General features: G+C 41.7%; 1 protein-coding gene across 2 annotated transcripts in view; it reads left to right on the top strand.

Moving 5' to 3' along the window:
- Nucleotides 1-14057, top strand: part of DCAF12 (DDB1 and CUL4 associated factor 12) — a 42386-nt gene extending 28329 nt beyond the window's left edge. For both annotated transcript variants that reach the window (XM_073806053.1, XM_004317542.4), the window contains exons 5-9: nucleotides 6627-6820; nucleotides 7802-7867; nucleotides 9254-9416; nucleotides 11250-11428; nucleotides 11952-14057. In XM_073806053.1, the coding sequence (XP_073662154.1) occupies nucleotides 6627-6820; nucleotides 7802-7867; nucleotides 9254-9416; nucleotides 11250-11428; nucleotides 11952-12110 (761 nt within the window). In that variant the 3' untranslated portion in view covers nucleotides 12111-14057. The remainder of the gene's footprint in view (nucleotides 1-6626; nucleotides 6821-7801; nucleotides 7868-9253; nucleotides 9417-11249; nucleotides 11429-11951) is intronic.
- Nucleotides 14058-14100: the final 43 nt, after the last annotated feature.

Raw genomic sequence — 14100 nt, forward strand, 5'->3', positions numbered from 1 at the left:
AAGAGCAGCCTCTGCTCGCCGCAACTAGAGAAAGCCTGTGTGCGGCAACGAAGACCCAACGCAGCCATAAAGTAATTAATTAATTATTTTTTTAAAAAACCCAGCATGGTACTGGAACAAAAAGAGACATATAGATCCATGGGACAGAACAGAGAGCCCAGAAGTAAACCCACACACTTCTGGTCAATAAATCTATGACAAAGAATATACTATGGAGAAAAAACAGTCTCCAGTGAAGAGCGGTGCTGGAAAAACTGGACAGCTACATGTAAAAGAGTGAAATTAGAACATTTTCTCACGCCAATATGCAAAACTAACAAAATGGTTTAAAGACCTAAATGGAAGACTGGAAACCATAAAACTCCTAGAAGAAAACATAGGCAGAACACTCTTTGACATAAATTGTAGCAATATTTTTCATCTCTCTCTCCTAAGGCAAAAGAAACGAGCAAAATTAAGCAAATGGGACCTAATTAAACTTAAAAGCTTTTGCATAGCAAAGGAAACCATCAACAGAACAGAAAGACAACCTATGGAATGGGAGAAAATGTTTGCAAATGATATGACCAATAAGGGTTATCCAAAATATATAAACAGCTCATACAACTCAATATAAAAAAATAAACAACCCATTTAAAAATTGGGCAGAAAACCTGGATAGACATTTTTCCAAAGAAGATATACAGTGGCCAACAGGCACATGAGGAAATGCTCAAAATTGCTAATCATCAGAGAAATGCAAATCAAAACCACAGTGAGATAATAATCACTTCACACCTGTCAGAATGGCTGTCATCAAAAAGTCTTCAAATGTTGGTGAGGATGTGGAGGAAAGGGAACCCTAGTACACTGCTGGTAGGAATGTAAATTGGTGTGGCCATTATGAAAAAAAGTATAAATGTTCCTCAAAAAACTAAAAATAGGGACTTCCCTGGTGGTCTGGTGGTTAAGAATCTGCCTTCGTTAAGAATCTGCCTTCCAATGCAGGGGACGTGGGTTCGATCCCTGGTCAGGGAACTAAGATCCCACATGCTTCAGGGCAGCTAAGCCTGCATGCCACAACTACTGAGCCCTCACACTCTAGAGCCCATGCACCACAACTAGAGAGCCTGCGTGCCACAACTACTGAGCCCATGTGCCACAACTAGAGAGAGGCCCGTGTGCCACAACGAAAGATCCCATATGCCGCACCGAAGATCCCATGTGCCGCAACTAAGACCCAACGCAGCCAAATAAATAAATATTTTTTCAATTTAAAAAAATTGAAAAAAAACCCTAAAAATAGGACTACTATATGATCCAGCAATTCTACAGCTAGATACATATTTAAAGAAAATGAAAACCCTAATTCGAAAAAATACACGCATCCCAGTATTCCTAGTAGCATCATATGTAATAGTCAAGATATGGAAGCAACCTATGTGTCTTATCAACAGATGAATGGATAAAGAAGATGTGGTACATATATACAATGGAATATTACTCAGCCATTAAAAAGAATGAAATAATGCCATTTGCAGCAACATGGATGGACCTGGAGATTATCATCCTAAGTGAAGTAAGTCAGACAGAGAAAGACAAATATCATATGATATTGCTTACATGTGGAATATAAAAAAAAAACACAACAACAAAAGTTCATACAAATGAACTTACTTACAAAACAGAAACAGACTCACAAACTTAGAGAATGAACTTACGGTTACCGGCGGGGAGGGATAGATTGGGAGTTTGGGATTGACATGTACACACTGCTATGTTTAAAATAGATAACCAGGGAATTCCCTGGTGGTCCAGTTGTTAGGACTCTGTGGTTTCACTGCAGAGGGTGCAGGTTCAATCCCTAGTCAGGGAACTAAGATCCCACAGGCCACGTGGCGTGGCCATAAAAAAATAAAATAGAAAATAAAATAGATAACCAACAAGGACCTACTGTATAGCACAGGGAACTCTGCTCAACATTCTATAATAACCTAAATGGGAAAAGAATTTGAAAGAGAATAGATACATGTATATGTATAACTGAATCACTTTGCTGTACACCTGAAACTAACATACTATTGTTAGTCAACTATACTCCAATATGAAATAAGTTTTTTAAAAAGATGTGGTATATATACACAATGGACTATTACTCAGCCATTAAAGAAGAATGAAATTCTGCCATTTGCAACAACGTGGATGAACCCAGAGGGTATTATGCTTAGTGAAATAAGTCAGAGAAAGACAAACACTTTACTACTTATATGTGGAATCAAAAAAATAAATTAAATGAACGTATATAACAAAACAGAAACAAATTCACAGATAAAGAGAACAAACTAGTGGTTACCAGGGGAGAGAAGGAGGGGGCAAGATAGAAGTATAGAATTAAGAGATACAAAGTACTATGTATAAAATAAGCAACAGGGCTTCCCTGGTGGCACAGTGGTTAAGCATCCGCTTGCCAATGCAGGGGACATGGATTCAAGCCTTGGTCCGGGAAGATCCCACATGCCACGGAGCAACTAAGCCCATGTGCCACAACTACTGAGCGTGTGCTCTAGAACCTGTGAGCCACAACTGCTGAAGCCTGTGCACCTAGAGCCTATGCTCTGCAACAAGAGAAGCCACCGCAATGAGAAGCCTGCGCACTGCAACGAAGAGTAGTCCCCGCTCGCCGCAACTGGAGAAAGCCCGCGTGCAGCAATGAAGACCCAACGCAGCCAAAAATAAAATAAATAAATTTATAAAAAATAAAATAAGCAACAAGGATATATTGTATGGCACAGGGAAATATGGTCATTATTTTATAATAACCTTAAATAGAGTATAAAAATAATGCATCACTGTGCTGTACACCTGAAACTAATATTATATTGTAAGTGAATTATACTTCAATGAAAAATTAAAATCTAAATGTTCGTGATAATTTTCATCTTCTACTGAGACTTTAATTATGATAATATAGAATACACCTTCCTTATAAACTGTAGAATCACTATAAATCAACATACACAACAAAAATCCTTCCATCGATGTTCCTAATATATAATTTTGCCATCTAAATTGAGGAAATATAGCTTTGTAAAAGTACTAATCTTCAAATGCTCTGTTCTCCAAATTGTTAAATGTTGAAAGAAGCTGTGTTTCAGTTTCCTAATCATCAAAGTAAGTTAGTACACTTCCCTACCTTAGTGATGGAGTTGCTGTGTGACATACTGTTGACAATTATGGAAGACAGTAAAAACACAGTATACATTTTATTTATTTATTTTTTAAAAATCCTCCCAGCTCAACCTTCCCATTTGTTCAAAGGCAGAACAACCACAGTGAAAGAAGCCCAGGAAGTGTTAGCTACTGATCTGTGCTGTCTTTTTTTTTTTTTAATATTTATTTATTGGCTGTGTTGGATCTTAGTTGAGGCACACGGGATCATTCGCTGGCGCGCGGGCCTCTCAGCAGTTACAGCACGTGGGCTCTCTAGTGGCGCAAGAGCTCTAGAACGCCCGGGTTTAGTTGCCCTGCGGCATGTGGGATCTTAGTTCCCCGATCAGGAATCGAACCTGCGTCCCCTGCATTGGAAGGCAGATTCTTAACCACTGGCTCACCAGGGAAGTCCCCAGTATACATTTTAAAACTAATATGTGCAGAGACAATTAACCAGGAGCCCAATTTGGAGGAGTGTTATACTATACAAAGATTGAGAAACTGCCTCAAAATTTTGCAGTAAGCAGCTCAGTTGGAAATAGTTCTAACGTTCAGCTGTGCAGGAGGGCAGGGGACAGTGTTTCTCTTGGGGAGTTCCCTGGCGGTCCAGTGGTTAGGACTCCATGCTTCCACTGTAGGGGGCCTGGGTTCAATCCCTGGTCAGGGAACTAAGATCCCGGAAGCTGCATGGTACGGCCAAAAAAAAAAAAAGTTTCTTTTGAATTTTCAGTTCTGCTTTGTTCACATCCAAATCAGGAATTTCATACTCTGAGAGGTCACATCAGCAAGAAAGTCCAAATAGTTTTAAGTCAATGTAGATGTCTTGTTAAATTGGAAATAAACAAGGTTTTATTATTTATAAAAAAGTGTTTGATGTACCATTAACAGTAGTTTTTGCTGCATTTAAAAAAAAAAGATTATTGGCTCTGATAATAAAGATCTGAATTTGAATCCTGGTCTTACCACTTATTAGCACAGAGGGCAAGTTATTTAAGGCTTTTGAGACTTGGATTTCCTCATCTGTAACATGGATAATGATTATATATACTTCACAGGATCATTGGGAAGATCAGATGAGGTAGTGCTTAGTGGCTGCCATATTGAAAATGCTCAATACTTGTTAACCAGTGTTAATGTTTAGACTTGATGATGAGCATCAACCCCTGAACATTCCCCTCAAATTCAGTGTATTCAAACTCATCATCTCCCTTCCAGGACCTCACCTCCCCCTGCCATTGACATATATTCATAAATTCTCCTACCTTCCACCTAGGTGCACAGCCAGAGAACTAAGACTCTTCAGTATCCTTAGATTACCAAGCCATGTTGATTCTGTTTTCTAAAATATCTCTTATATCCATCAATTTCTTTTCTATCTTGTCTACTTGAGTGCTCATCGTCTATCTTTTGAATTACCCCAATGTCCTTCCATATTTTCTCTCTGCCTCTAGTCTTGTCTCCTCCAATCTAATCTTCATGTTGCTGCCAGATTAGTTCTTAAAATAATTTTTTCTTTACTGTAAAAGTAATACATGTTTATTGTAAGAATTTTTTTTAATTCAAATAAACAAAAAAGGAAAGAATTACCCACACAGTTTGTGCCCAGAGATAGTCACTGTTAACAATTTGAAATCAATCCTGCTAGTCTTTTTTCAGTACGTATTTGAGTTGTTAAAATGGGATTATCAGTAGGTTAAAATGGGATCATATAGAGGGATGGATATATGTATAGATATATGATATGCTGAATATAAGAAAATGTTGATAGTAGACTATAGGTGTAAGTATACAATTCATTGTAAAATTCTTTCAACATTTCAATATGCTTGAAATTTTTCATAATAAAACTTGTATAGTTTTATTTTTTTAATTTGTATTATAAACCGTACGTAGTTCTCTAGATGTGCCCTTCACTCTCTGGCCTTTTCTAGATTTCACACATGATGAGCCCTCTACTTTGAACCTTTGTCCACAAACCTTATGATACAAACAAGTTGGATGATATTTATCCCATGTTAGACAATTTTTACTGTGAACTATTCAGGAGATTTGCAGTGTGAGAAGGGCACCTTCTGGTCTCAAAGGAGTGTTGGCAGATAATGCTACTGGAAAGGAATTTGAAAGCACTTTTTTTATTGGTTATTTTATTTTATTTTTTTATTTATTTTTGGTTGAGTGGGGTCTTTGTTGCTGGGTGTGGGCTTTCTCTAGTTGTGGGAGCGGGGGCTACTCTTCGTTGTGGTGCACGGGCTTCTCATTGCAGTGGCTTCTCTTGTTGCGGAGCATGGGCTCTAGGCTTGTGGGCTTCAGTAGTTGAGGCTCACGGGCTCTAGAGCGCAGGCTCAGTAGTTGTGGCGCACGGGCTTAGTTGCTCCGCGGCATGTGGGATCTTCCCAGACCAGTGCTGAAACCCCTGTCCTCTGCATTGGCAGGCGGATTCTTAACTACTGCGCCACCAGGGAAGCTCTTTTTATTGGTTCTTGATATACTGTTTTATGACTATACCATAGACTTGTTTTTAAGTGCTTCATTATGTTCCCTAAGGAAAACTGTTTATGTTTTTAAGCATTCATCTTAATGTAGAACAGTCATTCTTAAGGCATTTTGTTTTAATTTATTTTATTTTATTTCTTTTTGGCTGTGTTGAGTCTTCGTCGCGGTGCGCGGGCTTCTCACTGCGGTGGCTTCTCTTGTTGAGCACGGGCTCTAGGCGCACGGGCTTCAGTAGTTGCAGCACGCAGGCTCCATTGTTGTGGCTCGCGGGCTCTAGAGCGCAGGCTCAGTAGTTGTGGCGCACGGGCTTAGTTGCTCCGCGGCATGTGGGATCTTCCTGGACCAGGGCTCGAACCTGTGTCCCCTGCATTGACAGGCAGATTCTTAACCACTGCACCACCAGGGAAGCCCAGAACAGTCATTCTTAATTCAGGGATTATGGTTTCTTCAAGAGGCCCATGAAGCTCCCTGAAACTGAGTGTGCAAGGTAGGTTTTTTGTGTATTTTTCTAGAGAAAGGGGTCTTTAACATTCCTAAGAGGGGTACATGACTCAGAAAATATTAAGCATCACTGATCTAGAGTGGAAGTTCCCAAACCCTATTGCCTAGTAGAAATCACCTATGCATGCATGCCCAAGTGACCTAAGCATTTGGCTTGGAAAATTACTGAGCTTTATCAAATGTATTCTCTTTGCAAAAGTCCCACCAACTACGTTACACTTAAAGGTTATATTTTAACTCCTACACCTCAGTTGAATCATCCTCTTGGTGTAGCTATTAAAATACATACTGCTTTCTGTTTTGGTGTGGGCCACCTGGCCAGGCTTCAACACATATGAGCATGGTGCACAAAGAGCTAGACTAAGAAATCCCATTTGGCTTCTGTGGGACTGTCTCATGGAAAGTTGGATATGTCTGACATCTGTGGTTTCCTTGCCCTACAGGCTCACGCGATGGTTCTATGGGACTCTGGGAGGTGACAGATGATGTGTTAACCAAAAGTGACGCAAGGCACAATGTGTCACAGGTCCCTGTGTATGCTCACATCACTCACAAGGCCTTAAAGGACATCCCCAAGGAGGACACAAACCCTGACAACTGCAAGGTCCGAGCTCTGGCCTTCAACAACAAGAACAAGGTATGAGCTTGCCAAAGGTTCCCTGAAGCCTGTTCCTCTTGCTTCAGATTCTTGGCTTATGTCTTGGGAGGTGCACTGTCCTCCTTCTCCTTCCCCAAGTCAGACCTTACTACATAACTCAGTTCTGAGCCCACAGAGCATCTCTTGAAGGCTGAGGGATGCTTAGTTATAATCTCTCTCTGAGAAAGATTATAACTGAAATTATGAAAGCCACCCCTTGCATTGAGTATTCTCTGGATGGTTCATATCTGTTAGCCTCTCAGAGTTTCCCCAGGGCCACTCTGATTTGACTGTCTTCATTTGCACGTGATCCTGCCGGTGCTCTATTTTGGGTGTGATTTTCCTACATGCAATCACTTTCTTCTCTCTTGTATTCAGTTTCTTTTCATTCTTTACTGCCTCTTCTCAACACTGCCATCAAGTCTTAACTTAATCATTGGAGTCAGATCTGAAACTGCTGGGCTATTAAGTAGAGTGTTAGTATGGAGACCCAGAGCCAGAAGAGAAGAAAGGCTCTTTTCCCAAAATTTGAATTGGGCCACAATTTGAGGGGTAGTTCCCTTAGCCGCCTCCTATCTCTCATCCATATTTATGGGTTAGGGGTAGACTTATCTCTCCCAGCTTAGACCCTCTACTTATAGAAGCTCTCACACTGAGACTTACAAAACTGTCTTTCATGTGCATGCTCTGCTCTAACTATCAAACAGGATGTCATGTGTATGATTGTATAGTATGGGCTTTTTTAACCATGGGTGTCTATGTTCAAACCAGGACTTGCTTCTTGGGTTCTGTCAAGAAGCAGCCTTGCTTTAATATGTTGTACAGCTGCATTTTCTAGGGTAAGATGATGGGCTGATAATCCCTGGCACCATCATAGGATAGGAGTGAGTAATGGGAGGACCCCAACCTGCAGGGTCTTCCCCTGCTTACTGTTATATATTAGTTGCTGTGAGTATAACCTGTTTTTCATTGCTTTTGCAGGAATTGGGAGCAGTATCTCTGGATGGCTACTTTCATCTCTGGAAGGCTGAAAATACACTGTCTAAGGTATGATGAACATGACTTAGTAGTTTCACCTTATAGTTAAAATACTTTAATCCTCCCTAAACTTTTTCATTCTTGTCTAAGGCACGAATTCTCCAAGGATCTGGGCATGTGATTGCATAGTGAATGAAATTCTGAGTCTGGCCTGCCCCTCTTAAAAGTCTTTTAAAGAAGTCAGAGGGAACCCAGCAGAAACTATATGTTATCAGTTGATCGGAGTAACATGTACAGGATAATCTACGCATTTCCATTACCCAACAATAAGAGATCTGTCTATTTCCTGTGAAATAATTAATATAGAACAACTTACAGCAATTTCATGACAGGGATACTGGCAAACTGAGTAAATTTTTATGCTCTTCAGAGAAGGTGAAAATGACTGATTAAACTAATGTCCAGAACTGGAAAAAAAAAAAAAGAGGGGGTGATTCTTTCACATTGCAAAGACTTGCTGAGAGACTCCTTTAACTAGCAGTCTTCCAATCCACAGTGCATTTAAGTATTTGCTTATGGATTATTGACTATTTGCAATATTGTGAGGGCAGGAAAAACCTAAATGTTAGGAGCCATTGGCAACCGAAGATCAATTAAACTAAGATTAATCATCTCTAAAATAATCATGTAAGGTATGGATTTAATTTACAGTATTTGCAAGCACCTTTTACCTAAAGTTAAACCTACCCGTGGATCGTTTGTCCTCTTCTTATTCCAGAGGCCTTTGCTGCTTATAACTTCTATGATAGACTCTTTTTCAAGAGGAAGCAGAGCTCCAGGAATTATTGATTTCCTTCGTGTCACAGCAGCCGTTGAGCTCCACTGACCTTGCTTGGTCCCTTACGTGCAGTAGCCACTGAGGATTGGCTAAATGACAAGGATCCAGGGTTAAGGCTGATTGGGGTTACCTGGGGTTGAGCAGTCCCACGAGTGTGCTTTCTATAGTGTACAACTCCCATACAGTTGGGGAGTTAGGCTGAGGGTAGCCAGAAATCAGCCCCTTTACCTGAAGATCAGTGAGAAGGGTAGTGGCTCTTCCCAGCAGAGAGAACAGAGTGGGACCTTGGCTTTAGTGCCCTGGGGTTATCCCTGGAAACAGCCTGTGGCTTTTGGCCTTTCTCTCTGCTTCTGATTATTTAATTCGAGCTTGACCTTTTTCCCTAACTGGTCCTCTTCAGTACCTAGATCTTGTTTAGTATCATCATTCTTTCTTTCTCTTACATACGTAGGGGTGGAGCAGGATGTTATTTCCTTAATTGGTACATGTCTTTTTGTCTGTGACTTTGTTTGTCTGGTATATGAGGAAAGCCCACAGAGGTGGGCATCTAAGAACAATGCCCTGCCGTGTGCTTTCCGGTAATGCCATAGGTGCATCTCTTCTCTCTCTGTTTTCAGCTCCTCTCCACCAAATTGCCATATTGCCGTGAGAATGTGTGCCTGGCCTATGGTAGTGAGTGGTCAGTGTATGCAGTGGGCTCCCAAGCTCATGTCTCCTTCTTGGATCCACGGCAACCATCATACAACGTCAAGTCTGTCTGCTCCAGGGAGCGAGGCAGTGGTAAGAGGCCCCCATGTGCCCCTCAGGCTTACAGCTGCGTTGTGAATGGGTTTTGACCTTCAGTTTCAATATTGATCCAAACAAATATAGTGATCTTTATGGAACCTGGTGGAGCAAATATAGTGATCTTTATGGAACCTGGTGGAGGTGTTTGGTGACACAGAGGGGAGATGGAATACCTGCATATGGCAGCAAAGCTTCGCACACCGCACACAAACGTGTGGCCACAGAAGCCTTTGATGGAAACCAATAGTCAGCGTATTGGTGGTTTCCTTGTTCTTCCACAGAGCCCTACTCCTTGTGGTAGTTTTTTGCTGGGACCCTACCTGAACTATAAAATTCTTTTATGCTAAGGGATGATGTGGTGGGGTGAGGAGGATTTTACAGAGGGGCATGAGGAAACTTTTGGGGGTGATAAATATGTTATTTTGATTGTGGTGGTGGTGTCATGGATATATACATATATTAAAACTTCAAATTGTATACCTTGAATATGTGCAGTGTATTCTATGTCAATTATACCTCAATAAAGCTGAAGAAAATTTTCAGTTTAGTTCTTACCCACTGGGTGAATTAGGCTTCAGGCCCCCCCGCCTCCCAATCTTTAATAGCATATTCTCTCTGAGGGCACCCTCATTCTTCATTGAGGAATAAAAAGAGACTTACATTTGTACTGTACTTTAAGATTTCAGAATACCTTTGTCTGACATCTCATTTCATCTTACCAAGGACCCTGTGGGAAGCAGTTTACACCCTATTTTATAGATGAGGAGACTGAGACCCAGATTGGTTAAATAACTTGCCAAACACCACACAGGTTGGTAGGGGAACAGCCAGGGACCAGAATCCAGGTTGTCCAACTTAACAAAATGTGTTTCCTTCTTCATCTGACATTGTCCCCCTTCTCGTGCAAAAATGTGGCTACGTTATCCTGGGAGTCCTAAAAGGCACAGTATCTTCTCTTTCAAGTAGTATTTATTTTTGTGTAGATGCTGCAGTTTTGGCCATTGTTTTAGATTTGGTTTCAGTTATTCTTGAAATACATTTCAGAACAGAGAGAATAATGTGTGTAAGGAAAGTAGTAAGGGAAAGAATAAATAGTCTTGGCCGGAATGATGTCTGCAATGAAGTTTTAAGAGATTTTGGTTACTGTTACAGGAGTAGCTTGCAAACCTAATAAGGAAATACTGATTTCACAGATATTAGTGAGCACCTCTTTTGTACTTAGAGATATCTTCACATCCCATGCACTTATCTGATCCACAGATGCAGCAGATGTATTTTCCCTGTGACCCAAAGTGATCAGGTGACTTGTCTTAAATTCACAGTGAGAGACAGTGCACCTTTGAGTGCTTCAGTTCTAGGCTGTTTGCCACTCTCATAACACACTTAATACCAGATAAAGACCTCTTGCAGTGCCATGGTAGTGGTTTTAGGTCAAATACAAGAAAGTCCTTGTTAATGTAATGATTTGTAAATATGCAGATTACCCTCAGTTTCAGTACGGGTTGGAAACATACAATGGAGAAGAACTTAGAGTTATGAAAGGTGGCTTCAGAGTGAGTCGAGGGGAGGCAAGCAGGTTCAGGGCATACTTACGGTCTTGGGCCCAAAGCATCTTGGGCATCATCAGGCATTTGGTACTTCTGAGGCTTATGGGAAAATTCCTGTTAGTGTGTGGATGGGCAGTGTGGCATCGGGGTTCTCTGGCTTGTGTGTGAGCTAGGTCTGCCTTGGGAAAGGCGCTGTGGTATTTAGGGGTGCCATGTGAACTCAGTGTCAGAGAAGTTCCGGCTAGCAGACCTGATTGCCCTTTACTTTTCTCTCTCTCAGGTATCCGGTCAGTGAGCTTCTATGAGCACATCATCACTGTGGGCACAGGGCAGGGCTCCCTGCTATTCTATGACATCCGAGCTCAGAGGTTCCTGGAAGAGAGGCTCTCAGCTTGTTATGGGTCCAAGCCCAGACTAGCAGGGGAGAATCTGAAACTAACAACTGGCAGAGGCTGGCTGGTGAGTAAGCCCATGCCTCACATGGTTACTGGACAGTGACGGAAAAGTTGTATTCACTCTACCCACCCACTCCCACCCCCACTGACACACCACCTACCACATAGTTTTTCACTAGTAAGAGACACTCCTTGGAGCAGAGAAAGGCACTTTCCCTTGGTTTTGTTTTTGTGTCTGCATGTCTGTGGGAAAACAGGCCCAGTAAGACACACCGGTTGGCCCAGAATAACCCCCAGGTGATAATAGAGCTGGAAGGAGAGGAACCTCCCACTGAGGCTGCCAGTGAATTGTGAAAGCATTTGGTTCCAGCAGTCCTGAGAAGACCTTCGGTTTGTGTAGCAGTTCTTCAGCCTGCTTGGCTCCTCCCTAATGTTCATTTGGAAAAATGGGGCTCCAGCTCCCCTGAGCACCAGTCTCCTGTATAGATATAGGACCCTCTCCTCTTAAGGAGCCCAGAAAGCATTCTTGTCCCTTGTTTCCCTTTTCTGCCCCACGGCGAGTGCTCAGAGTCTCTTGTTTCCCACAGAATCATGACGAAACCTGGAGGAGTTACTTTTCGGACACTGATTCCTTCCCCAACGCTGTCTACACACACTGCTACGACTCGTCTGGAACGAAGCTCTTCGTGGCAGGAGGACCCCTCCCTTCAGGACTCCATGGAAACTACGCTGGGCTCTGGAGTTAACGGCAACTAAGTCTCTCCCAGAATGCACAGAAATTCACTAACTTCCATCCTCAGTTTCCATTTCTTATTTTGATTTTTTTCCAGTGGTGTGAGTCCCTCATATTTTAGTGGGAATGCCAGAGTTTGCCTATGGTTTAGGCACTTGACAGGAAGAACCTCTGTACAGAAATCTAAAGGGTTTTCTCTTTTTTTTTTCCTTTTTTCCCTTTTGGTAAGCAGAATTTTACTTTACTATCTTTTTTCTTTCTGGCTTCTCAATCAGACATTGTTAATTCCTGTTTATATTTTTTTTTTAAGTGACACACAGTCTCCCCTCTGGCTTCTTTAGGTTGACATAGTCATTCTCACCCTTACTTCACTCTTGAGAGGTGGGGCTCCTTTATAATTATATGGTTGCTGTCAGACTTTCTGTGAAAGTTTGGGGGCTGTGTGTGTGTGTGTGTGTGTGTGTGAGTGAGAACTTGTGTGCCTGCGAGTACCGTTTGTCACTGAAATTATCTGGAGTGAGGATTACTGTAATTAAAATATTTATAAAAGAAACAACTATATTCACAGAGTCCAGCTTTGGGACTAGTTTTTATCTTGTTTTGTAAAGTCTAACAACACTGATTATAGGAAGTAAAAATAGAAAGGAAAACAAATCACCAGTAGGAAACCCTTTGAGTTAGATTGAAAGCTTCCTGGGGACTCATGCCAGGACTCCAAAGTAATCCATCTCCCACCTGCCTTCCCATCTGTGTGTCCCCCAGGTGAGAACATTTCTGTGTATGTGTCACTTCCACTTCAGTTTCCCATCTGGTTAAATCAATGGCCACTCCCCCCAAAACATCAGGGTCTCCATCCAAGATGCAGCTCTGGAGGCTACAGAAGCCTTGGTAGGACTTCGTAAAAAGAATCTACATCCAAACCTCCCTCTCCCTCCTCTCAAATAAGACCTGATCTGGTTTCTCAGGGGCCTGGAGCTGGGGGCCTCAAGTCTGCTAAAATTCACATACTCGGTCCCCTTGGCTTTGGGGAGAAACTTCTTTGCCCTTCTTCGAATCTCCCCAGTGGATTTTGCTTTTGTTTTCTAAATTGGGTTCAGTTCTGGAGGGTGGGGGTGAACAGGGGATTTATCTGTGTGTAGTGAGTGCTTCCTGTGTGTAATGTTTGTTTTTCTTAGTACAGTGGAGCCACTCTGTTGGCTCAGCCCTGGGATGGCGATGAGGTGGCCTACAGCCAACAGTGGTGTGCATGTAAAGCATCTATGTGATTAGTAATTTGTTCCTCCCTCGAACTGTCTGTTTAGTCTGAGGTTTTTAAACTTGCAGGCAACTGACCGTGATGTCCAGTTACTCCTTGCTTTTTATGCATCATGTTGCAGATAATAGCTGTTCCCACCCACAAACTCCTCCACCATTCTAAACACATACTCTGCTTCTGTCAGCAGCCCATTCTGGGGAAAGGAAGTCATATTCCTGCACTCTGATTTCTAAGTTGCTTTCCCAGTTATCCCCCTCTGCTCTGGGAGTAAGTGGGGAGATTGAAAAAAAAGAGTGTCTTCTCCTTGGTGATGGGGGCTGGTGGGGAGGGGAGACAGCAGGTCCACCCTATCTTGCTGTGGTACAAGGCATACACCACAGGTTCTAGAATTCTCATCTTCTAACCTAGAGAAATAGGTGCTATAAAACAGGGAATTAAGCAAAATGCTGGATGCTACAGATCTTTTAATTGTCTTAATTTTTTTCTATTATTAAACTACAAGCTGTAGATTTCTTAGTTCTCACAGAACTCATTTTAAACCTACTTGTATAAAAAAAAAAATCTTAAGTAGGATGTTTTGTACTGTTGCCAGACCCTCTTCTGTGATGGGTAATGCATTTGATTGTTTGAGATTTTGTTTTTAAAAATGTAGCACTTGACTTTTTGCCAAGTAAAAAAAATAAATAAATCTTATTCCAATGCAAAGTTTGAGTATGTATAGCCAAGAGACAGCAGGAAAAAGGCCCCA

This window comes from Tursiops truncatus, chromosome 6 (assembly GCF_011762595.2).
Source record: "Tursiops truncatus isolate mTurTru1 chromosome 6, mTurTru1.mat.Y, whole genome shotgun sequence".
NCBI lineage: Eukaryota > Metazoa > Chordata > Mammalia > Artiodactyla > Delphinidae > Tursiops > Tursiops truncatus.